Source organism: Scyliorhinus canicula, chromosome 21, assembly GCF_902713615.1.
Source record: "Scyliorhinus canicula chromosome 21, sScyCan1.1, whole genome shotgun sequence".
NCBI classification, from domain to species: Eukaryota; Metazoa; Chordata; class Chondrichthyes; order Carcharhiniformes; family Scyliorhinidae; genus Scyliorhinus; species Scyliorhinus canicula.
Window position 1 is genome coordinate 51,322,587 of NC_052166.1, and position 25,690 is coordinate 51,348,276.

Below are 25,690 nucleotides of genomic sequence, written 5' to 3' on the forward strand. Positions count from 1 at the left end.
CTTAGATAAATGAATGGTTAAATGTATTTTCTGGAGTTAGTTGAGGAGTAATTATTGCCCAGGGTGAATGCTCAGCTCTACTCTGGAAAGTACAATGGGATCCTTTACATTGATCAGGGCAGGCAGATGGAGTAGTAGTTTGATGGCCCTTTCGGAATTACCACACTCCAACAGTGCCTGGCTCCATCACTACTACAATGAAATGGCACCTTAGAATGCATATTGCACTTGAGTCCGAGTGTGGGACTTGGACTCTCAACGTTGATGTGCTTAGATGAAGTAGGGTGAGAGGAGTTTTGTCTGGAACATGAAGACCACCAGGGACCAGTTGAGTGGAATTCTCTGTTTCTATGCTGTAGGTCTTATGTTGCAAATCACAAGATGAAAGTGCTCCCACCTCAGCCCACTTGCTGCTGCATCTCCATATTTGTATCCACACCTTTTTCGCCTACTCCCTTCTTTCAGAATTGTCTCCTTTTCTCTATCCCCGTCTCCCAGGTCCCCGCCATTTCTAGGCTGCTGTTCCATTTTTAACCGATTATTCAATAAGGAGCAATGTTGCATCCATGTTTGTTTTGTAAAGCGGCTTCACTTTACTCAAATGAAACGCCGGGGAAGAATTAAGTGCCAGTGACCCCCCCCCCCCCCCCCCCCCCCCCCCCCACCCCCTTGCGATAGTGGTGGGAGCCCCAGCCACTTCATTGGACAATGGCCAGCTCCCCACGGGATCAAGGAGCTTATGGGGGTGGGGAGGATGGACAGACAGATGGTGGTGGGAATCCTTCCCCCTGAGAGCTGCCGGTCAATTCGAAGCTGCAGGTTCCATTGCCAGGAGCGCCCCCAGCAGCTATGGTATTGCTTCAGGGCCTATCCAGAGAATCGACGCTGAATGCCTGGATAGTGAATAGGGTAGAATAGGGGTCACGCAATGGGGATCCAGGGCAGGGGGTAGGTTTTCAGCGGGCTCCCTTCTTCCACCACCCCCCCATCCCGACTTTACAACTTTGAAGGCCTTTGGGAGTCAGGAGGAAACATGTGAGAGTCCTAGAAAATGCCTGAGCCAGCATTAAGCTCCTGTGGGCACACAGATATTTAGCTTCAAGTGTCTTATTTATGAGCCTAATTGGCCATCGGGGGGGATTCCTATTTCAGGACCTTTCCACTCCCGACGTAAGTGGGTACAGTTCCCAGCCCCGAATTAATCCAATACACTTCCCCGATTCGCCCGGCATCCTATCATTGTGTCCACTCTGGCGGGTTCCAATAAATTAATTGTATTCCAACACATCACTTCCTTTCAACATGATGCCTGGTTGCTGCATAAAATCCCTGGCAATCGTTTAATCATTCCAGTTGCTAAGGCATTGGAAAAATCACATGATTTAGCTGCAGTAGCATCATTTGAATCTCGAAAGTTAATGACTGAATGTTGTTCAAATTGGGGCTAGTACTTCAAAACTCATGGTGAGATCATATCAATTCTGCTTGTTCTTCCAGTAATTCAGATAGCATTGTTTCCTGTTGATATTAGATGAATGGTACAACTAGGAAAACTCGCATTGATTTGGCACCTGTCAGGAATAAGATGGTGCTTTCACATTGTTTTAGCTTCACGTGAAGCCAGACAACCACAGGTGACGATTGATGTTTGAAGCTGGTTCAATGTCAAAATTCCAGTGATTCCTGCTGGGGAAAGCAGCTACTACACTTAAACGTGTGGAGATTGAAAAATTAGTATTAGCATGCTATTCAATTGTGGAAGTTGGTCATGACTACTCCTATATTTGACTAACATACGCACAATTTTATTATTCTTTTATGGAGTGTGGGCATCACTGGCTACACCACCATTACCCATCCCTAATTTGCCCTTAAGAAGGTGGTGGTGCGCTGCTTTCCTGAACCGCTGCAGTCCATGTGGTGGAGGTACACCTACATTGCTGTTCGGAAGGTAGTTCCAGGATTTTGACTGTGAAGAAACAGCGATATATTTCCAAGTCAGGATGATGTGTAGCTTGGAGGACAACTTGCAGATGGTGCTGTTCCCATGTATCTGCTGCCCTTGTCCTTCTAGTTGGTAGAGGTTGTGAGTTTGCAAGGCGCTGCCGAAAGAGACTTGACGGGTTGCTGCAGTTCATCTTGTAGACGGTACATGCGGTTGTCACAGTGCATTGGTGGTGGATGGATGAAGGTTTATGGTGGTGGATCGGGTGTCAATCAAGAAGGCTCCATTGTCCTGGATGGTGTCAAGCTTCTTGAGTTTTGTTGGAGCTGTACTCATCCAGGCAAGGGTTCCATCACACTCCTGACTTGCGCCTTTTAGATTTGGGCAGGCTTTGGAGAGTCAGGAGGTGAGTTATTCGCTGCAGAATTCCCAGCCTCTGACCTGCTCTTGTGGCCACAATATTTATATGGAAAGTCCAGTTCAATTTCTGGTCAATGGTAAGCCCAGGATATTGACAGCAGGGGATTCATGCCATTGAAGCCATAAGGGCTGCAGGGTAGCATGGTGGTTAGCATAAATGTTTCACAGCTCCAGGGTCCCAGGTTCGATTCCCGCTGGGTCACTGTCTGTGCGGAGTCTGCACGTCCTCCCCCTGTGTGCGTGGGTTTCCTCCGGGTGCTCCGGTTTCCTCCCACAGTCCAAAGATGTGCGGGTTAGGTGGATTGGCCATGCTAAATTGCCCGTAGTGTCCTAATAAAAGTAAGGTTAAGGGGGGGGGTTGTTGGGTTACGGGTATAGGGTGGATACGTGGGTTTGGGTAGGGTGATCATGGCTCGGCACAACATTGAGGGCCGAAGGGCCTGTTCTGTGCTGTACTGTTCTATGTTCTATGAATGTCATAGGGAGCTGGTTAGATTCTGTCTCGCTGGAGATGGTCATTGCTTGCCACTTGTGTGGCAGAAACATTATTTGCCACTTATCAGCCCAAGCCTGAATGTTGTCCATGTCTTGCATATTGGCACACACTGCTTCAACATCTGAGGAGTCGCAAACGGTACTGAAACACTGCAATCATCAGCAAACATCTCCATTTCTCATTCATAGGAGCTGTAACTGTATAGTGTGAGAACTGGTTTGGTGGCAAATCTGAAATTCCTTTAAACAGTAAATTTAAACAGCTGAAAAAATAGCAAGTCCTTCCTTTCGTTAAAAAAAATGACTTGACATTTAAGTGCGTTTACACAGAAGTCTCATTTCCCTGGTCGTAGAGTATTATGATTGGGCAGTCCAATTCTCCAAATCGTATATCTGCTAACTGCACCACTAATGAAGTAAACATCTGCCATGTAATTACGAGTCCCCTACAAAAGGAACTGCACCTTAATTCGACGTCGGCAGGGTTTTAAACTAAACAGGGTTAGATGAAAAAGGAAGGAAGGAGGTTTGTATAGATCATTAGGCCAGTATACGCCGGTTGGATTGAATGGCCTATTTCAATTTGTAAATTCTGCACAATATAATAAATTGGACTGTGTAGAATTTATTATAGAATATAGCAATAAACAGCAGTAAAGCATGTTAACAGCAGACAGGTGAAGTTTAAAGGGCTGTAGAATGAACACACACAGTGATGCAGGAAGTGGGTATACAGCACACTGCTTTCTCTAAAGGAACCCCTGGAAGCCACATTCTCATTGCTCCTAATCTCACCGGGAAAACTGTCATTTTTATAGTAATCTGAGATTGCATTTGAAAATATTTTTCCTGGCCTTCAGTGTTTGGTTCTGATGTTGGGCGAGCGAGAGAATGTGCATGTGTGTGTCTGGAGGGGATTATGGAATCTGCTCAAGGGTCCAACTTGCATTAGGTATGAGCCAGACTAACCTGCTCTGTTTAAACGTACTCCTCCGCTACTGTAGCTAAATTCTGATTGATTTGTGTGTGGTGCTTGTTCACTTTATTCTGGCATGGATCTTTCAGCAACATATGCCATCACTCAAATTTACCCATAGTTGCCATATCCTTCAAGCAGCATAGATAAAACAATCACTGGCAATTCTTTTCTGGTTCCTAATGGATATACGTCAGACAAAAGACCAGTTTGAATATTTCACTAATTCCATGGTGTTTATTTTTAGAGTTTATATTTAATAGTCAAGTTTAAGCAGTAGAATGGGTTTGTATTTTGAGTTTTTCTGTTACTCATCATTTTGTTTAACCTTTTAACATTTTGTATGTTTTTGTTTTGTGTTTTCTTTAAACAAAACATTTTGTAAATTCATTCTCCCCCCCCCCCCCCCCTCCCCCCCACTTGTTTTTATTTTTCTAATCTTTCCCTATGTTTTCTCCTCCTGCGCTACTGCCTCCGAGCTAGCTAGAAAGGCCAGTGAAGTTAATAATCACTGGCTGTCAGGGCAGCCCAGGGAAGAAGCTACAGACAGAGTGGGGAGTGCCCAACCTGGAGGAAGGTGATTGGTGCAAGTGTGGTGAGGTCGCCGATGATTTTATTTGTTTCTTATCTTGAGCGGAGCGCACCTTCAAATTCACGCGCCGGTCAAGATGGATTTTGTAGAAGGCGAAAAACTCTGGGTAATGTTGACTAAAAAACATTGTAGTCGGTTGGATGGAACATCAAAAGATTAATTTTCACTTGGCCTAACTGCGCACGGTAGCACAGTGGTTAGCAGTGTTGCTTCACAGCGCCAGGGACCCCATTGGTTCGATTTCCGGCTTGGGTCACTGTCTGTGCGGAGTCTGCACGTTCTCCCTGTGTCTGCGTGGGTTTCCTCCGGCTGCTCCGGTTTCCTCCCACAAGTCCAGAAAGACGTGTTTGAAATGAAATGAAATGAAAATCGCTTATTGTCACAAGTAGGCTTCAAATGAAGTTACTGTGAAAAGCCCCTAGTCGCCACATTCCGGCGCCTGTTCGGGGAGGCTGTTACGGGAATCGAACCGTGCTGCTGGCCTGCTTGGTCTGCTTTCAAAGCCAGCGATTTAGCCCTGTGCTAAACAGCCCCATAGGTGAATCGGACATTCTGAATTCTCCCCCTCTGTACCCAAACAGGCGTCAGAGGGTGGTGACTAGGATATTTTCACAGTAACTCCATTCAGTGTTAATGTAAGCCTACTTGTGACACTAATAAAGATGATAAAAAAACGTTTCAATCTTTACACATGCAACCTCCCTTAGTCGGAGGACAAAAATAACAAGCTGGAAAGAGAAAACACACATTTAAACAATTTATTTTTAACCACATGGGTGGCGCACATTTGCCCTCAGCATTTTGGCTGATTTAGTTCCAGTAGCCTGGACTTGACAGATTGCTTAGCTTCTGATGTGCAACCCGTCTACCATTCCATGCTGATGACTGATTGAGATGGTACTTCACAGTTGTGATGTCTTCTGCCACAAGCTAACAGCTCCTCCTATCTTCTGAAACCAGTACCCATGCACTCTTCAGCCATCTCCCATCCCATTTGTACCTTGACCGTTAGTCGATGCTTCTGCCAAGCAGTTAAAATGATCAGTTCCTTCCTCCCTTCCTACGCAGATAAGAAATCACAAACCACTTGCAGTTCATCCAAGACATTTTTCCATAATTCGCTGCCTATAGTACTCCAATTGATTGGTGTCTGTTTAATTGCCTTACTACTCAACTGAGAATGAAAGATGGTGTGAATTAAGAAAGGGAGTTCATTTCTAACAACATTTGTAGATCTTGCCAGCTCAGTTGCTTATCCTGTTGTAAAACACAACTAGCAGGGTTCAGCTCCCGAGTCCAAAGATGTGCGGGTTAGGTGGATTGGCCATGCTAAATTGCCCGTAGTGTCCTAATAAAGTAAGGTTAAGGGGGGGGGGGGGTTATTGGGTTACGGGTAGGGTGGTTACGTGGGTTTGAGTAGGGTGATCATGGCTCGGCACAACATCGAGGGCCGGAGGGCCTGTTCTGTGCTGTACTGTTCTATCTAGATCTAAACACCCTTCAATACTGTTGTGTGTGTAATGCATAAATTGTTTATGCATGATATATATTGTGTGAAAGTGAAGCAGTTTTGATCATTTCAAAAACATGTGGATTATTTATTTGCTTCGCAACTGTCATGTGAGCGTACCATTAAGAAATGGGTGTTTACTACTGCAGTGATGTCAGAGAGTGGGTGGAGCTGGGCTGTCTTTCAGCTTTTTACTTTTGTTTTTGAGCAGGCTGCAGGGTGTGTTTTAGTTTCGTTTTCAGTGTTGGAGCTGAAGCCAGACCAAGCAGGTATACTGCTGTTCTCTCTGCCATCAAAAGACTATCTCTTGATCATTTGGTGAATTCAGAATTATAAATGTTCTCAGTAGTGAATGTAAACCTAATGTGCTTCTGTTGAAAGGTGATTCTTCTGTCTTAATGTTGATTGGGAAGCTGAAAGGATTACTTAATGTTGTATTCTTTGGGGGTTGTATTTGAATTAATGGTTGCTAAGATGTTCACTGTATGTTTTAAAAAGGTTAACTTGAGTTCATTGAATAAACACTGTTTTGCTTCACAAAATACTTTTCCATTTTTGCTGTACCACAACTGTGGAGTGGGCCGTGTGTTCCCCATCCCACAATCTATTAAAAGTTATGGGTCAGGTGAACTCCATGATACACTTTAGGGTTCTCTAAACCCTGGCCCATAACACAACAAAAAGGAAGTGCTACCAATCAATCAAAACTAACTCTAGAACTAGCTTTAAAAAAGAATGGATTTCCAATGGAGACTGGGAAGGATTTGCTTCCCCCGCTCGTGGGACAAGTTTCATGATTCTGTTTGGTGGCTCACGTCACATTTGAGGTTTTAAATCAACACCGCAAAAGTTAAAGGAAATAAGACCCTTGTATTTACGCAGCACTTCATCATGGCTCTGAAATGTGGAAAAGCGTGTCCCAGACAATGAATGGTTTGGAGATTCAGTGACTCAGATTGCTGCCTTTTAAGCTGAGCTAACAAGAAAAATAACCGGATGTGTTGTGGCATGGGAAAGGACAGGGGCTGATGAAGTTGATGTGTTTGGCTGCTTTACCCGTCAGATAATGAGGCGTCACGATCAAAAACCTGCAGCCGACTGCCGCTGTTCGGATACTACAGGGCGGCGACTGAATTCACTTTGTTTAAATACTTTTTGCTTCAGGCAGGTAAATATGCCACTGGAGAAGAGATGCGGTTCGACTCTTAAAATGCCCTCTGAAATGGGTGAACAAGCCACTCAGTTTGAGGGCAATTAGGGATGGGCAACAAATGCTGGCCCAGCCAGCGACTCCCACATCCCATGAATGAATAAAAAAAGAAGAGAAAAGGTCAATTATGAAAAAATGAAAATTAAATTAAATGAAAATCGCTTATTGTCACGAGTAGGCTTCAATGAAGTTACTGTGAAAAGCCCCTAGTCGCCACATTCTGCCGCCTGTCCGGGGAGGCTGGTACGGGAATTGAACCATGCTGTTGGTCTGCTTTAAAAGCCAGCTATTTAGCCCAGTGAGCTAAACCAGCCACTATTAGCCTGAATACACATAGCACCATTAAGTTGCCATGTGTTGATGACTGAATTATTTCCCCGTTTGCAATGTACCAGTTCCCTGAGGATTTTCAAGGTGGAGTTCCCCCAGCTGGCGTGTCTAACTCTCCCCAGATGATTTCCCAAAAGGTTGGAGCCACAATGTCTCTGTGCTTTTACGCGGAGAATAAGGACGCTCGTCTCCTTTTGAGACTAATTTCCATTGCGACGGGTCGGTGGGAGGGAAAACACTCCAAATCTGCTGACCATAACCTTGTTAGTTATGCAGCCGTATGTTTCACGCCATGTTCAGTGGCGGGACAGGCCTGGGTGATGCACAGTCTGCCATCGTGTCCGGCTGCCATGTTGAAAAGGCGCCCAACAGCACTGACCCACTATCACTGACCCACCATCAAAGGAAGGAGGTGAACTCCCTGAAAATGAAGATGGATTGGCAGGCACTTCCTGAGGCTGGAAGTTGAAACCACCCCTGCTCTCCCACCACCCCAGACACCCATTAAAAGCAAAGAGTCCAAAATGGGGCAGGGGGCAGCCACAGCAGCAGATTTTGTTATGTAAACATTCACTGTACTTTCCAGCATCTTGCAGACAGAATTGACATGGATTACTGTTGGCAAAGGGAGGAACGTTGGCCAAGACTCCATACAAATTAAGATGTAACATGTCTCATTGGTTTTCATTGGTCGTAATTAGGTTTACTTTGCGTTTGTGTGGTGGTCGCTGTACTGGCTTGGCAGATGGTAACAGCTGGCACCCTGCCTCCAGACAGTTCTGGTTGTTCAGGCAATGAATGGTGTACTGGATGAACAGACAGCATGCAACATCATTGAGAGGAGATGGAAGTTACACTACTATTGCATATTTTTCATAATTACTGTCAAGTTGTGTTGCCAACTCTGACCGGACATATTCCAGGAGATGTTGGCGTAAGTGACATCACCGAAAGCCAGTGGCGTGGTGCGAGTGGGTGAACTATTTAACTTGTTCAAATGTCTCATACACCCACTGTCCCCTGTTCCCCTGGCCACTCTCCAAGATTCCGTTCTTCGCCATTTATTTCTACTTTTGGTTGCTTCTCCTCCACCCCTACCACCACCACCCCACCCCGCGGCAGTCACCTCTGTTACGGTTACTGTTCAAAGCCCCAAGATTAGGAGACGAATGAAACAACGGCGTGCCTAAAAATTGGCGACCCTCCCACCCACTGCCTCTTCGATGTTGAGGAAATGCGGTTGAACCTTTCATGACTGATACAGGAAAGGCCCAGGCTTTAGGCAGGGCCTGAGCGGTCATTTCCCCCTCGTGTCGCTGCCACCTCACCACAGACCTAGTGCCAGCCAGGTTACTGAGTTGAACATCGACAAACTCTACAAACTGAATGTGACTTTACACACAAAGGGTTGCGAAGTCAGCAGCTCCGCGGGTCAGCCGAGTGACCCTTTCAGGCCATTTTAATCGATGCAGTTTTTCTAGCTTAGCAGCAAAGCAGGGTAGTGGTGCTTGCTCTTATCTCTAGCCTCTGGACTCTTTAGCTGTGCAAATCTTTCTAGGCTGGCTATTGGTGCTATGAATTTTACAGGCAGGGGTAGTTGAAAGTCCAGATAGTTGCCCCACGCTTAGTTACTCGTTCTTTTACCACCTGGCTCGCTCATGATTCTCTGTTTCTATCTCTCTCTCTCTTAGTCAAGGAGAGGATCATACCCCATCCATGGGGAAACATTAGGCAGTAGCCCAGGGCAACATTTGTGAACACTGTAGCCGTGTGCGATCACGTTGATTACGTTCCGTGTCATTGCGCTTTGCCTGTGTGGCTGCTGCGAATGCAGTAATTACTTGTTCATGAATGGACTGTGGCCAGGGACTACCATTAAAGGATGGAAACCGAATTATCGTAGATTGCATTTAATTATCACTGGGTGATTGATGGCTAATCTGGCAGTCTACCCGGCCATTCCCAGATGGTTGGCAACCATTGCAGCTGCCCGCTTTTTAATCTGCCCTTCCTTTCACTTGTCGATTCCAACTATTGTTAGTATTCCTGGGAGCAGAAACCCCCCGAGTTTTAAATAGCCTTTCTGAGCTTTGTATGAGGAGAATGAGTTATCAGCAGTTCAACTCTTGCTCTACAGTTCATGGGCTGTATCCAGTAACACATGTATCCACTCCCACAAGTGTTGAACATCACCAATCAGTCCCCCGAGCTTGACCAATTTAAAAGCACTTGGGGCTGAGATTTCCTTCCAAGCCTTTGGCGAAGGAATGGGTGTCAGGATGGCAAGACGAGGAGGTGAAGCGATGCTCATGGGATTGAGAGTTTTACATGCGTCACTGTTGGTGGATACGGAGACCCTGCCCCTTTGTATACAGTGACACTGCATTTTGTGTATATGGGGAAAATCTAGCCTTTTGCCTGCATGGGGCATCTCTACTTTTCCATGCACAGCACCAAGTGCTTTGCGTATGGCATTTTGCAGATTTTGCACATGGAGATATGAATTTTTTTTTTTGTCTGGCTCTTTTTGAATTTTCTCTGCATTAGGATGTGAAATAGAGACTTCCCAGTTTCACCACAAGTATGTACTTCCCCGCTCCAAAGCATTGGACGACCCTGCACTTTTAACTGGCGTAGGATTGTCGAAATAGACATCTGACTTTAATCGCATTCAGTCTTCCACCGGAGAAATTACAGAATAGAACTTTTTAAGAGGCAAGGCGTTTGGAATGTTTTTTTAGTGCTAGTATTTTCTCAACTGAAATGAAGGGCTTTTTTTTTAACGCAATTCGGTTTCGACCCCGAAGATCATGGGCAATGGTGCTCATTTTCTGCTAACAAATAGTTTGCTTCGGTTGACCCACGTTCCATTCTGACTTTGTCCAGAATCAGTGCTCTGCATTCCAACATAAATTTCTCAGGCTGTCCAGACATGTGGTCTGTCACCTCCTCTTGTTTCTGTTGCGAGACTCGTGCATAAGGAACCATTGTTCAAACCAAAAAGGGGCACATTTGAACAGCAAAGTACACATTTGCTCCCTCCCTACTGTCTGTGTGCCTCATTCCACCAGACAGGGAAGGAACACTTGAACTTTTATTTCTTTGCAATTTAAATAGGATTGTTTTATCATGTGAGGTGCTTTAATTGGATACCACCTTCTGAAGCCTGAGCTTTATTTAAGTTTTGATAAAAGTAATGTTGCGCTTCGTTTCTGAAAATAATTATATTCTGTGCTGCATTTTTCATCGACAATTGTCTTCACTTTTCTGAGACATGTCGCCTGTACTTCCACACACAATTCAATCTTTAAAGGCTACTTGTCCTAAACTCTACAATGAATGCTGCAGTTCACTTACCAGGTGGGGCATTTGCAGTAGGCATGTTGGAAGGCACAGGTGGCATGGTTGGTAATAAGTTCAATGCCAGTTGGCGCCTGTCCTGATGGTTCTGATCGCGTTGGATCTCGTTGGTTGTAATTAGGTTGATTTTGTGTTTCTGTGGCGGTGGTTGGACTGGCTTGGCAGCTGGCAACAGCTGGCACCTTGCCTCCAGCTGTGCAATCAGATAGGTCTGGTTGTTTGCCAGTGACGCTAAATGTTGATACTTGTGCTCTAGGTCCCTGTAGCGGTTCGAAAGCTGCATCATCTCCGCTGTCTGATTGAGAATTTTGTTCTCGAGCTGGGACACTTCGAGTGCGTTATCCCGCTTGCGAATGATCTCGTGCAAGAGCTGCATGTACAGCTGTGTGACCCGCGAGTTCATGTTCCGACTCTCCTTCCGCAGGAGCTTCACTTCATTGACGACCCCACCATCAACCTCAACAAGCTGCTGCAAGCTTTCAATCTGCCTTTTCTGTTTCAGCAACTCATTGTTGAGCACCTCCAGCTCTTGCTTATGGACCCTGCTCTCCGGGATCGAGTCAGGCTTTGAGTTCACACAAATAGCGCCTGTAACCTTCTGCTGGGGCACAATGAAGGTGTAGGAACACTTGTTTTCCATGGACACTGTGGCGCGTTTGTATCTGTTCTTGTATATAAACTGCCCATCGCCTTCCTCATTAGCCTGAAATTCCTCCACGTTGTCCATACTGACCGTGAGCTTGACCAGTGTCAACAAGACTACAAGAGTCAGTTTCTTCATGGTGTTCCGATGGGTGTGCATCTTCTGTTAGGGCGACAGAGTAATGATAATCAATAACATAATTCTGAAATGGCACAGTGGAAAGAGAACATGATTGAAATTATAAAAGGAAAACTCCCCCAAAATAATTTACTGCTGTGAAGTTCTACTTTCTTGACAATGTTGTTGTTGTAAAATTTAACAAATGCCTTCATCTGGTGAAAACGATCTTTACCCAACTATATTTCACTGTCTACAAATGCAGACAAACGAACTCTGAGTTTAGTGTTAACCTTTACAACTATGTCTATTAATGTTAGGCAGACCCAGCTGTGATCAGCTCTTACACAAACACAGACCGTTCTATTTGTTCTTTTGCTATAAATTCATGCTGGTTGTAAATTTGCACTTTGACTCTGTTCAGATCAGCCAGGGCTGCATTGATCTCCGTCATGCAAGCTTCAGCACCTTGCTCTTGGCCCAGAACTTGACAGGAAAGTGAGAAATTTGTGTCAAGCTGGTGAGGATTCTGATCCACATTTCCAGCCAGATTTAACTTGGGGACAGCTGTCAGCATTTGCACACAATCTGGGTCATCCTGACTTCATGCTGCCCGTGGGGACTGAGGGTATTAACAGGCTGTTGCTCAGTCACCTGTTACCACATATGTCCACATTCATCTTCATTTATACGCAAAGTCTTGTATAATTGGATACTGCTGGATAATCCTTATCCTTTTAGTAACAGATTTGTGAAATCTATAGACTGCAGTATGCCTTGAAAATTAACTTCATTTATTAGCATTTCAATGTAAACTAAAGTCACAATAGTCCCAGATGACATCGGCTGCTTTCCCCTTTGAGGGGGGAGAGCTGATTAGTGGTGATTTAACCGGAGGATCATCACGGGCAAGGTTGAACAGGCGGGGCCTTCTGGCTGTCCAACCTCTCCGAATCTCTCCAAATGGAGAAAGTCAAATTTGTCATCCGAGGGTCAGACGACTGCTTCCACAGAACGTGGGAGCCATTCACCCAATTGTTCTGGGACCTGTTTGTGGTCAACGAACAAGCAAAAGAATAGCCAGGTAGCCAAGAATCAGTGAAAAGTAGCCAAGGCTTGAGAGGGAGGGATAGACCGGGGGGGGGGGGGGGGGGGGGGGGGAGGAAGGGGGGGGAGGAAGGGGGGGGGGGGGAGGAAGGGGGGGGGGAGGAAGGGGGGGGAGGAAGGGGGGGGGGGGGGGGAGGAAGGGGAGGGGGGAGGGGAGACAGCTAAACCGAAGAGAAAAGAAAGGCGAACCACAGGAGAAGGGGAGGGGGGGAAGGTGGCAGAAGTGGGGGGGGGGGGGGGGGAAGAGGGAGGAGGGGAGGAGAATGGGAATGATAGAGAGGTGGAAGGGGGGGGAGGCAAGGGAATGGCAGCCAGAAGGAGGGCACGGGAAACGATAACAAACTTGGCATCTACCCCACCAGTTATTTTATTTGTTTATTTTTTGATGGGTTTTTTTGTGTGCTCTTCTCTTCTGTATTCTGTGTACATAACGGTAAATATACTTTGTTCAAAAACCCAATAAAAAATATTTATATAAAAAAAGAGAAGGCTGGGTCTTCACAAATAACCTCAGCTGGTACAGGAATTGAACCCTCGCTGTTAGCCTCGCTCAGCATCACAAACCAACCGTCCAGCTAACTGAGCTAAACCAGCTAATGTACTAATCTGAAGACTACATAAACAGCAGTACAATCCGGTCTTCCTCTCGAAACTTGTCTGTAAAGAACTTTCTTGGAAATTGTGAGAGATTGCCTGGCTGTTCACATACGTCACCTTGAAGATAGGTGAAGTTTCCAGTGTGGGTTTTGATGTGTTGGGTGCTCTGGATCCGTGGAACACATACAGGCTACCAACACTTAAAATAGTACACTATTTTATTGAGCTAGAAACTGTTGAACGTACTTTCACTGTGGGTTGACACGATGTTAGATTAAACTAAAGACCTATGCCTATCCTAACCAGTCTATGCACTCAGCACATGGTGAGGATCTGTGGTGTAAGCTCTGTCCTTCTGAGAGGCTGCATCCCGAATGAGCGGGAAAACTGATGCCCTCTGGCTTTACAGTGAGTGTGCTCTAACTGGTGATTGGCTGCGGTGTTGTGCGTGTTGATTGGTCCTACTGTGTGTCCATCAGTGTGTGTGTGTCTGCACCATGATATACTGGTGTATATTATGACAGATTTTGCTTAGTTACTCACTTTCACACCATTTTAAAATGAAGCAGCCATGTTTAATTCTTGCTCTATTGAACCTTGTTGAACGCCCTGTGACCCTCGGGTCAGAAAGCAGATTGGTGAACACACAACCGAGGGGCCTCTTCCTCATCAATATCCTGTTCTATTGTCTGAATTATTTTACCATCCTACTTCAGTGTTCTCTCTTTTCTTTCTATCTTTGCTTTCCCGAGCCGTGACCTTACCCAGGAATGTCTTTGAGATCACAAGATAGGACCTGCAAGCATACAATTAGTTAACCCAATTCTGCTTACGCTAGCTGTTCTGAATTGCTCAATATTAGAAATGTGAAAACACATCTATATTCTTACAGGTACTTCTCTGCCACGTTCACATCATGTTGTCTTCAGAGATAATGCTGCGGGTCTGGGGCGCCCTTTAAATGTGCTGTGCAGCAGAGGATAAATTTAGTGAAATAATGATATATGTTCCACTGGTTATAAATACTCCCATCGTTTTCTATTGCATTAAATTATTAATAACCTTTTGGAGCCCAGCCATGCAAAGAGGGCAAATGTCATTGATGATAAACTGAGTTGAAAGGGCACAAAGATCTACATACAATTACAAAAGAGCCAGTCTGAGTATGAGGACCCCCCTGCCCCCCCACCATCCCCCCCCCCCACCCCCTGCCTTTTGTTAATGATTCTGACTCGTCGGTGTACGTGATTGTTTCTCGTTTGCTACGAGCTGTTAGCTCCCTCGAACCCTGTAGTCACAAAGAGAACATTTCCACAGCTTTAGTTTGATGAAAACTTGGGTTTGCGATCCCCCTGCTTCCATGTGTGCTCAGCATTGTTTGCCCATCATACTGAAAATCCATCAAAAGGAGGTTTTAGGCACATTGTACTCCAGATATGAGCCGTAATAGCGGTGAGAGACGTTTAGATTTGGTTGGAGAAAGGTTGTGCAATTGATAGAAATCATCATTACCAGATGTTCAAGAGAAATTGTACTTTGGTTAATTAAGTGGCCTTTGTTTTGATTGGTTTATAAACTCAGCAGTCAACTCAGTCCCTTGGAGGCGAGAAGCTGTACTAATTGGTCTGAGGGAGAAATCTAATCGAGAGACCTGCAGTAATTAGCTTGGAGTCTCGGGGTCCGAGTGGGGGAGAAATCCAAAGCTTGTTTTAGAAAAGAATGCCTCTGTTAAATATATCTGTGTCTTTCTGTTTGCTTTTGGGATAGTTCATTAAAGGATATTTTATGGCAGCAATTGTCTCTGAGGGGTGTCTGTAATAAAGAACAGTGTGAGTCAGTGTAATTTCCCACTTACTGCCATTATATACAAGTCTGTTTATAAAAAGAACGTGGAAAGCTTAATAAATCCCAGACCCTCGGAATGTCTTACATCGTTTTAGTGAGAATTCCAGTCTTTGAATCAGCTTGTGGGAACATATGAGCAATCCTTATGCCGACAGAGCACCTGCTCATGGAAAAATATGATCCCTGAGGGACGCATGAACTTTTTGGGGGAGTCAGGAGTGTGGCGTTTTTAATGGAAGTGACAATGGAAATGTTTGTGGAAAAGGGAACATGTGTCTTGCACTGAATTCTTCCTGCATTCTACAGTGTGTGCTCAACTGGAATGGGAGTAGAGATGGACGCGACCTCAAATTGGCCTCCTACCAACCTTGGGAGGATTAAGTTAAACTGAGCCAATCCCAGTTCCTTTAGTCGATTTTTATGGACAGTTGTTCCTACTGAAAAGAAAATAACCCAGTTACACGAGTCACAATATTGCAATCATATTCTTTCCTTCCAACCCTCCTGTGTTTAAAATCAGTGCAACTGCACATTTAATTCATCTTTATTTGTTCTTGGGATGTGAACATCGCTGGCAAGGCCAACATTCATTGACTTTCCCCAATTGCATGTTTTTGATAAGGTAGCGATGAGCTGCTGCCTTGAACTGCTGCAGTCAAGGTGGTGTAGGAACACCTACAGTGCTGTCAGGGAGGGAGTTCGGTAACACTGAAGGAATGGTCATATAGTTCCAAGTCAGGATGGTGTCTGACTTGGAGGGGAACTTGTGTTCCCCTGGATATGTTGCCCATATGAACTGGTAGAGGTCACAGGTATAGAAGGTGGTGTTGAAGGTGTCTTGGTAAGTTGCTGCAGTGCATCTTGTAGATGGTGCATACCGCTGCCACTGTCCTGGAGAGTATCCACCATTTTGAGTGTTGTTGGAGCTGCACTCATCCCGGGGAATGTAGAGAGTATTCCAGTCTTGTGTCTTGAAGATGATGGACAGGCTTTGGAGAGTGAAGTTGTACCTGCCCTTGTAGCCACTGTATTTTTTTTCCATTAAAGGGGTTATTTAGTGTGGGCAATTCACCTCCCCTGCAGATCTTTTTGGGCTGTGGGGGTGAGACCCACGCAGACACAGGGAGAATGTGCAAACTTCACACGGACAGTGACGATGGGCTGGGATCGAACCCGGGTCCTCGGCGCCATGAGGCAGTAGTGCTAACCACTGCGCCACCATGCCGTCCTGTAGCCACAGTATTTATATGAGTAGTCCAGTTAAGATTCTGGTCAATGGTATCCCCGAGGATGTTAGAATTCAGCAATGGTAATGCCCCTGAATGTCAGGGGGAGATGATTAAATTTAGCCTTATTGGAGATGGTTATTGCCTGGCACTTGTGTGCCACGAATGTTACTTGCCATTTGTCAACCCAAACCAGGATATTGTCCAGGTCTTGCTGCATTTAAACATGAACTGCTTCAGTATCTGAGGAATTGTGAATGTTTCTCAGCCCCATTTGTGACCAATGAATGAGGGAATGTTATTGATGAAGCAACTGAAGATGTTTGGGCCCAGGACACTACCCTGAGGAACTCCTGCAGTGATGCTCTGATGAGATGATTGATCTCCAACAATCACAGCCATCTTCCTTTGTGCACGATATTACTCCAATCAGTGGAGAGTAGGAGACAAACCTATGATGTACCGTTTTGTTTAGATTTTAAAACTTTAAAGGAAACTATAAAGTTTTGGTTAATTGTCTCGGTAGAGATTTTAATAGTGAGCATTCACTACCATTGCCCTACAGAAACCGACTGTAACCGTAGGGTACCACAGACATTCGCAGTTGCGGCCTGTTGCTCAGGGCTGTGGCACGGGTTGAGTATGGTGCAGTTGCCCCGCCTCCAACTCCCTCCCCCACCAGAGCCGACATTTACTGAAATTAGCAACATAATCATAATCTTTATTATTGTCACCAGTAGGCTTACATTAACACTGCAATGTGAAAGTTCCCTAGTCGTCACACTCCGGCACCTGTTCGGATGCACAGAGGGAGAATTTAGGATGTCCAATTCACCTGACAGCACGTCTTTCGGGACTTGTAGATGGAAATCCACACAGACACTGGGAGAACGTGCAGTCTCCGCACAGACAGTGACCCAAGCCGGGAATCGAACCTGGTACACTGGTGCTGTGAAGGAACAGTGCTTACCGCTGTGCTACCGTGCTATTTGAAACCGCACCTTATTCAATCAGATATGACCGTTCTTTTTTTTATGGGAACGTGATGAATAAAATTTGCCAAACAGCAGAACTGGTCTTGTCTAACTCCACACTGGAAACTCTACAGTAAGCTATCACTGCGTGGTGGTGGATGTAAAGTTCTCACCAGACCTCCCCAGATATCTCAGCGAGACTCGATTCAAGGCCAGCGGTGAGTGCCCTTGCTTTGCCGCTAACTGCGAGCGCTGGCTGGGTCAGAGAGTCTAGCCCTGATCTCCGAAGAGCACACCACGTCCTGCCTCCTTCCCCATTGGTTGTGGTGAACTATCTCTGGGAGTGTAATTTTGTAAGGACTGTGAGGCAGAGCTCATTAACGCACTTTTCCTTCACCACCTGGGATCAAGGTTGGATCCCAGCCCAGGCTGTTAGTAAAAGTCACTTCTCTACATGAAATGACTCTGACCGTCTCAACTGCTAAAATAAGACTCCACTCCAAAGCCACAAATGAGATTTGTGTGAGAAGTGGCAGAAGATACAATCGATACAGGCGCAGTCGGATGTTTTCTTCCAAGTTTGGGGTTGAGACAATGTAGGGACACAATAAAAGTAGTCTCAAACAAGGGTAGGCATCTGTTCGGTTCAACACGGCCTTCCATGTGCCTACACAGCCTTCGTTCACCTGAGGAAGAGTGTGTTTGATAACCAGGACCTCAAACTCGGCATCAAGCAACAGAGCAGCAGTGATACCCACCCTCCTATATGGCTTAGAGATGTGGACTATATATGGCAGGCATGTCAAAACCCTGTAGAAGTACCACCGGCCCTGCCTCTGCAAGACCCTGAAAATCCATCTGTGTTCTTACTCAGGCCAACATTGCCAGAATTAAAGCATTGACCACGCTCAATCAACTCCGCTGGGTGGGCCACATTGTCCGAGGGTCCGGAAACAAGCGAGTGATCCCCAGGAGGGCAGAGGAAACTCTTCGAGGCCACCCTCAAAGCTTCCTTGTAAAAGGGTGGCGACCCGTGGGAGGATCGTGGGCAGGTGTTGGGAGGGTCGCGGAGCAACCGGTCGTGCGTTCCCGATCATGGGAAGAAGTACCCAATGGCTGCGACCGGCTTTTAAAAACGCCGGCCATGGGCTCCCAAGAGTGCCGGCCATTCCACACAAGCGTGCCCCCTCAGCCGGATGTAGCATTGCGCAGGCCTGGAGCCCACACACTTCAAGGTCCCACACGTGGGAAACCGATAACTGACCAGATTGGCTGTTTCGTTTCGGTGTTGCTCACAGAGGGAGAAAGAGTTCTGCTGACACCTGGGGACCCCTGGCCCAAGACAACCTGAAGTGGAAGAAAAGCATCTGGGAAGGAGCTGAGCACCTCGTTTCATCACCGAGAGCAAGCGGAGGTCAAGGGTCGACAGTGAAAGGGAAGCCTGGCAACCCGGTCACCCCTCCAACCCGGTCACCCCTCCAACCCAGTCGTCCAACCACCATCTGCCCCACCTGTGACAGGAGTTCAATGTGTGGCCTACTGTCACCTGATAACACATTTTCAGAGTGGGAGCAAATCATCCTCTACCCCGAGGGACTGCCTAAGTTTTATTTTTAACCGGCACTTCTGCAAAATTTACAACTGGCACTGGGTGTGCCGCAGTCACGTCCCTTGATCAGCACAAACACTCAGTCAACGGTATGAATGAAAAATAGTGCCAGTTTGTGTTGCGTCATTGGCAAGAAGCAGTCTCCATTAGTAACACCCACAAACTATATTTGGAGCTTTGGCATCTTGAAGAGCGAGGAAATGATCTTCCCATCAGGACAGGATTGAAACACCAAATCCAGAGACAAGGGGTCCATACTGTGTCAACCTGCCACAAGGGGCTGGTTTAGCTCACTTGGCTAAATCGCTGGCTTTTAAAGCAGGCCAGCACCACGGTTCAATTCCCGTACCAGCCTCTCCGGACAGGCGCCGGAATGTGGCGACTAGGGGCTTTTCACAGTAACTTCATTGAAGCCTACTCGTGACAATAAGAGATTTTCATTTCATTTCATTTCATTCCCCAGATTATAACAGTGGTGTTTTGTCATTGATGCACTTTGACCTGAAGGGGCTATTAATGTCACTGTGGTGATGGTGCTATACTGCCATCATTGTTACCTCTAACTGACGAGGAATATTTTTTTCCCGACCGGGCAATAGTTGTGTTAATACAACGATTTTTTTCATCAACTCGGGGCATTCCGAAGCAATTTACAGACAATGAAGCACTTCCTGAAACACAGTCACTGTTTATATTGTCAGTAAACATGACAGCCACTTTACTCACAGCAAATAGCAGTGCAATACATGACCTATCGAACTGGTTTACTGATGTTGGTTGAGGGGTAAATATCAACTAGGACCCAGGAGAAATGGTACCAATGGAGCTTTTACACCGGTCATTTTCAAACTCCGGGTCGCGACCCGCGGGAGGATCGTGGGCAGGTGTCGGGAGGGTCGCGGAGCAACCGGTCGTGCGTTCCCGATCATGGGAAGAAGTACCCAATGGCTGCGACCGGCTTTTAAAAACGCCGGCCATGGGCTCCCAAGGATGCCGGCCATCCCACACATGCGTGCCCCCTCAGCCGGATGTAGCATTGCGCAGGCCTGGAGCCCACACGCTTCAAGGTCCCACACGTGGAAAACCGATAACTGACCAGATTGGCTGTTTCGTTTCGGTGTTGCTCACAGAGGGAGAAAGAGTTGTGAGGAATTCGGGTCTATTTGAATTAAGTTGCCGAAAGGACAATCACTCCACTCAACAAGATGTCACTACTTCACCCAACCAACAGCTCTTTTGCCATCATAGGTGCTCATTTAAAAGTTTGGCTGAGTTATTAATAAGGCAACACTTATTGCTCATTTGAGAGCACCAGGAACCAATGTGGAATGTGGGACAGGTGTAGGCAAAGCCAGGTAAGAATTGCTTCGTGAGGGATGTCAGTGAAATGGGTATTCGAGGAAATTCACATTTTCATAACAATATAACGCAGCTAAATATTGGATCTGAAGTTGCCATTCTAGGTTTAAGCCTCCCTACCCCCCCTCCTCCCCTTTCCCTCCATCTTCTGCCTATTCCCTACCCCTGCAATTTTCTGCAACATCTCAGTCACCAACTATCTCTGTTCTCCTCTCTCACAAATCTGAATCTTTTCAGTCGGGGTTCTGTACTGCCCATGACATCAAGGTCATGGTCAAATACAGTAATATCCCACATAGCTGATGCCATGGCGCAATGTCACTTTTAATGTTTCTTAATCTCTGTTCAATATTTGACACGGTCAGTCACGCTAACCCTCACCCAGCTGAACCATTTCGCCCTCGCCCCCAATTCCATCAGCACTGTTGTCTCGCATCTTCGATGAATGAATCTCCCCCAATCGCACTCTCCTGATTATGGGCTGGATCACTTTTGTGACTCGCTCGAGCCAGAACTGAGCTCAAAGTGCACCTCCATCCCAAAACCAGTTTCACTTTTCAGCCTGCGAGTACCCTCATTCCTGCTGCCGCCGGAACATTGTCTCCAGTTTTGTTACCTTAACACCTGATTTATTCTTCATGTCCTCCTCCCTAGCTCTCCACCATGTGTAGCTATAGCATAGTGCAAATGTTAACTGGATTAGTAATCTGGAGGTCCAGACTCGTTCTGAGGTCATGCAGTCAAATCCCAGCACAGCCGTTTGGGAAAATTAAATTCAGTTATTGATGAATCTGGTCTTTTCAATAATGATCATGAATCTACCGGGTTGTTGTGCAAACCCATCTGGTTCACTAACGGCCTTCAGGGGAGGAAATCTGCTGCCCTTCCTATGTCTGGCTTACATGTGACTCCAGATGCACACCAATGTGCATGGATTCCTAGCTGCCTCCAAAAAAGCTTAGCAAGCCATTCAGTTACATCAAATTGTGACAGAAAAAAAACACTATGGATTGACCAGATGGACTGCAACTGTCCAAGTAGGCGGCTCACCACCATCTTCTCAACGGCAAATGGAGATGGGCAATAAATACTGACCTTGTCAGTAATGCTCCCATCTCGAGAAGAAATGAAAATAAACCTTCAGTTCGTCCAAAAACTTCTTTGCCTGTGCCTTGTTTTGTATAGTCTCAATTACCCATTCTCCATTGGTCTCCATTCACTCTGTGGGCCTGATTATAACTCTGTGCCATTGAAGTAAGTTTTGGTGAGTTAAAATCGCGTCCTGACTCAGTTCTCGTGTCTCACGCCTCCTCCTTCCATTCCACCTTCAATGCCCAATTGCCGCAGCCCTCCTGTCTGGAATGACCTTCCTCAACTTTCTGCCTCATTAACCTCCCTCCCAAGCACTAAAACGAACTGGTTGGACCATAATTTTGGTCATCTCTCCAAATACGGCCACAGCTGCGTATCCATTTTCTGCTTTTGGGAAGCACAACAGGATGTTTTCTGACTTGAAGGCAGTATGTAAACGCAAGTTGTCGTTCTTCTACTACTGCAATTAAACCTCCACCGGAGCCCAGAATAAACTTTCTTTCCATCAGTATGAGACTAACATTACTGCATCTCGGGGCTGAACCCTGCTGGCTTGAGAGCTGGTGGGTGACCTCGTCTTTGGAAGGGCCAATTAATCTAATGCCAGGGACACCAACAGGCCTCCCTGCAGAGTCAAGATGTGGAGATGCCGGCGTTGGGCTGGGGTGGTCACAGCAAGAAGTCTTACAACACCAGGTTAAATTCCAACAGGTTTGTTTCGAATCAACGAGCTTTCGGAGAGCAGCTCCTTCCTCAGGTGAGTCAAGTCCCTGGAGGCAGAGGGAGGTCCCACCTGCCAAGAGCTGCCGACCAATCCGAGCTCTGGCATCTCTGGTGAAGGACAGCACCATGGAGGGGGGTGTGGCTGGACTTGGAACAATGGCCACTGGAGTCACGAAACCCAGGAGAAAGATGGGAAGGGCTTGGAAGCAAAAACGGAGGGTTGAGGGGGGGGGGGGGGCTGGCTGTCAGCTGCCATCCCATCTCCTCGCCCTAGATCATGCACAGATTAGCGCTGATCGACCGACCCCCCCCCCCCCCCCCCACTCCAGCTGACCTGCAGTCCTCATAACTAATCATGCATGTTAGCAGGCCTGTTTGGAGCTGAGAAAATTGCAGTGGATGTGGGAAGAGGCCCTTCAGTCGTCATTAATTGGCTGTTGGTCATTAACTGCACTTATGGGTGGCAGCGGTTTGGGTCAGTTTTCTGCCGAAGTTTCAGTACCGCTTGGCGACGAGGAAAACCAGGTGTCACGTATGTGGAAGATCCTGAGCTTTGTTGCTGCTATTCCCGGCCTAAGTGTCTGTATGTTGAACTACAACCTGAAGGCGCAGCAGCACAGCCATGAGAGGCCAAGTTTATTCCATATGAGCCTCTCCGCATCAGGGAACAAACTATTCCCTTGGTGTGATGTGGGACACACTCTCTCTTCCACAGTCCCCATCCTCTTCCCACCGGCTGGGAAGATGCAAAGGAACACCGAGATTCTGGAGCAGAGAAGACTGGCCCTGGGTTTATGGACCATTCCTTCAAGCCTAAGAGTTGGGGGTCACAAGTGGAGGTCGCACTCCCATCCAGAGCTTACTTCCGGTGGGGGCAGGAAGGCCTCGTGTACAAGTCGCGACAACAACCCACCAAATGTTCAGGTCCTCCCACCGCCTTCCAACCTCCTGTGTGGCCTGATAATTCTGCTCTAGAATAGGAGACGCAAAAGTTATGTTCAACCTATGTCTAACGCTTTAAATATCTCCATTCCACGGTTTGGTGGTGTTTTTGAAACTTGTTTGCTAAAATTGATGCCTAATCATATCTAGCAGCTTTTGAGGAGTTGCCGAGCAACATATTTTTGTGGAACATTGCAACATTGCTGTGTTTCATGAACAAGTATAATGTCAAGGGAAATATAATTAGTGAACAATAAACTGTTTATTTCCACTTTGAAAGAAAGCACAATAAATCAATGGGGTAGCATTGAGGTTTCCTGGAAAGGACTTGGTACCTGGCAATATTTTATCCATTTTAAATTCAGTCATCTTATGGTTTATTGCCTGTGTATTTTGGAAAATTGTTCAAAAAGAATTGTTGGCAGCTTTTCAGCTGTGCTTTAGTTTATTATTTTGCCTTCCTTTTTGCAACTCTCTCTCTTCTGGATAAAGAAATTAACTGGCATCCTATAAGATGGAAGATTCACAGTAAAAGTTAGTGTAGTGTCCCCCCCCCAATCCCCTTAGAGTCAGAGAGTGAGAGAGCTGACTGGTGGTGATTTAACGTGAGCGCCACCACAACTCGAGCGAGCTTGAGAAGGTGGGCCCTTCATGAATAACCTCAGCTGATACGGAATTGAACCCACGCTGTTGGCCTCGCTCAGCATCACAAACCAGCTGCCCAGCCAACTGTGCAAAGCCACAAATAGTGCCTTGGACATGGTGGGAATTTTGCGTCAGAGCAGTTTGTAACTTAGCTTATTCTGCACTTTTACATGCCTAAATCAGGCCAGATTGGCAATTGAAAATCTTGAATTTGTATCATTCCCTGGTTTCACACGCACAACTGTCCGCCATCCCAGATTTTAATCATTCCTCTGTTGGTGGCCCTGCCTTCAGCTGCATGGGGCCTCAAGCTTTGGAATTCCCTCCAACAATCTTCTACCTCCCTTTCCTCCTGTTAGACCCTCCTTTGCAGCTTTGCACAAGCTTTTTGGAACTTGTCCTAATATTTCTTTGTGATTCAGTGTCAAATTTTGCGTTCTCATCTTCATGGGCCTTGGAGCATTTTATTATGTCAAAGGCGCTGTAGCAATACAAATTGTGGTTGTTGCAAAGTTCAGTATGTGCATTGTACTGTGCGAGGTAGCACGGTGGTTAGCACTGTTGCTTCACAGCGCCAGGGTCCCAGGCTCGATCCCTGACTTGGGTTACTATCTGTGCAGAGTCTGCACATTCACCTCGTGTCTGCGTGGGTTTCCTCCGGGTGCTCCGGTTTCCTCCTACAAATCCTGAAAGACGAGCTGTTAGGTAATTTGGACATTTTAATTCTCTCTCTGTGTACCCGAACAGGCGCCGGAATGTGGCAACTAGGGGATTTTCACAGTAACTTAATTGCAGCGTTAATGTAAGCCTACTGATGCCAATAAAGATTATTACTATTGTAATAAAGTATTACAAATCTGAATAACCAGGAGCGGCACGGTGGCGCAGTGGTTAGCACTGCTGCATCACGGCACTGAGGACCCGGGTTCGATCCCGGCCCTGGGTCACTGTCCGTGTGGAGTTTGCACATTCTCCCCATGTTTGCGTGGGTTTCACCCCCACAACCCAAAGATGTGCAGGGTAGGTGGATTGACCACGTGAAACTGCCCCTTAATTGGGAAGTTACTTAAAAAAAAACAATCTGAATCAGATAGTATGGATTTGCTGGGAATCCTCTTCCTTTGGATAAACCTTTTGGGGGAAAAAAAAACCTATAGGGTATCCTTTTTTTCCTTCATTGCTTGCTTTTATCTCCGTTTTCTGCCATTCATGTCTTGGGATTCATTTGCTCCTCAGTAGCTGAGCTCGAACAGTGGAGGGGGGGATTGGAGATGAAAGAGTGCAGCATGTAGCAGCCGAGTCTAGTCTGCAGAAATCTCCATGACCTCACCATTCCTCTGTCATTTGATGAACAATGCTCTTGTAGTAATCTTATTGTAAGAGGTGAGCCAACTGTGTCAGACTATTTCGCACTCCTGGATTGGCACGGACCAGCATAATGTAACAATCCAAATGGGAAACAAAACCTGCACCCAATAGTGGCCAACGCTCTTAAAGCAGCTTTGCTGCTGTTTGACTTGAATCTGAGGCCATCTGTTGACTGACCGACAGGTGCTCTGTTGCCTGTGCTACTCGGACACACCTGTCCGATTGCACATTTAATCCAGTTTTATTTAGAGGTAAGTGCTCTTAAGGTGGAACCTGTTGTGTTTTCTTTCTTAATGATGATGGAGTTAGAAACAAGAAGACAACCATCTCCTCCTCCTGTGGAGTGATAGTTTCAATGACTTTGTACAGTGGTCAGTGTGAGCATGGGGGCCGGTTTAGCTCTTTTGGCCGGACACCTGGTTTGTGATGCAGAGCGAGGCCAACAACGCGGGTTCAATTCCCGTTCCCACTGAGATTATTCATGAAAGCCACGCTTTCTAAAACTTGCCCCTCGCCTGAGGTATGGTGACCCTCCGGTTTAAACCACCAGCAGTCAGCTCTCCCCCCACTCTCAAGGGGGAAAGCAGTCTATGGTCATCTGGGAC

At 46.3% G+C, this 25,690-nt stretch overlaps 2 protein-coding genes across 5 annotated transcripts in view; one reads left to right on the forward strand and one right to left on the reverse strand.

Moving 5' to 3' along the window:
* The window catches only part of ralgps1 (Ral GEF with PH domain and SH3 binding motif 1), a 723,987-nt gene that overhangs the window by 329,256 nt on the left and 369,041 nt on the right, over window positions 1–25,690 (forward strand). The gene's annotated exons all lie outside the window — the stretch shown is intronic.
* Window positions 1–25,690, reverse strand: part of angptl2b (angiopoietin-like 2b) — a 52,277-nt gene that overhangs the window by 23,453 nt on the left and 3,134 nt on the right. Inside the window, exon 2 of the mRNA XM_038781980.1 lies at window positions 10,836–11,643. Coding sequence (XP_038637908.1) covers window positions 10,836–11,640 — 805 coding nt within the window. The 5' untranslated portion in view covers window positions 11,641–11,643. The remainder of the gene's footprint in view (window positions 1–10,835; window positions 11,644–25,690) is intronic.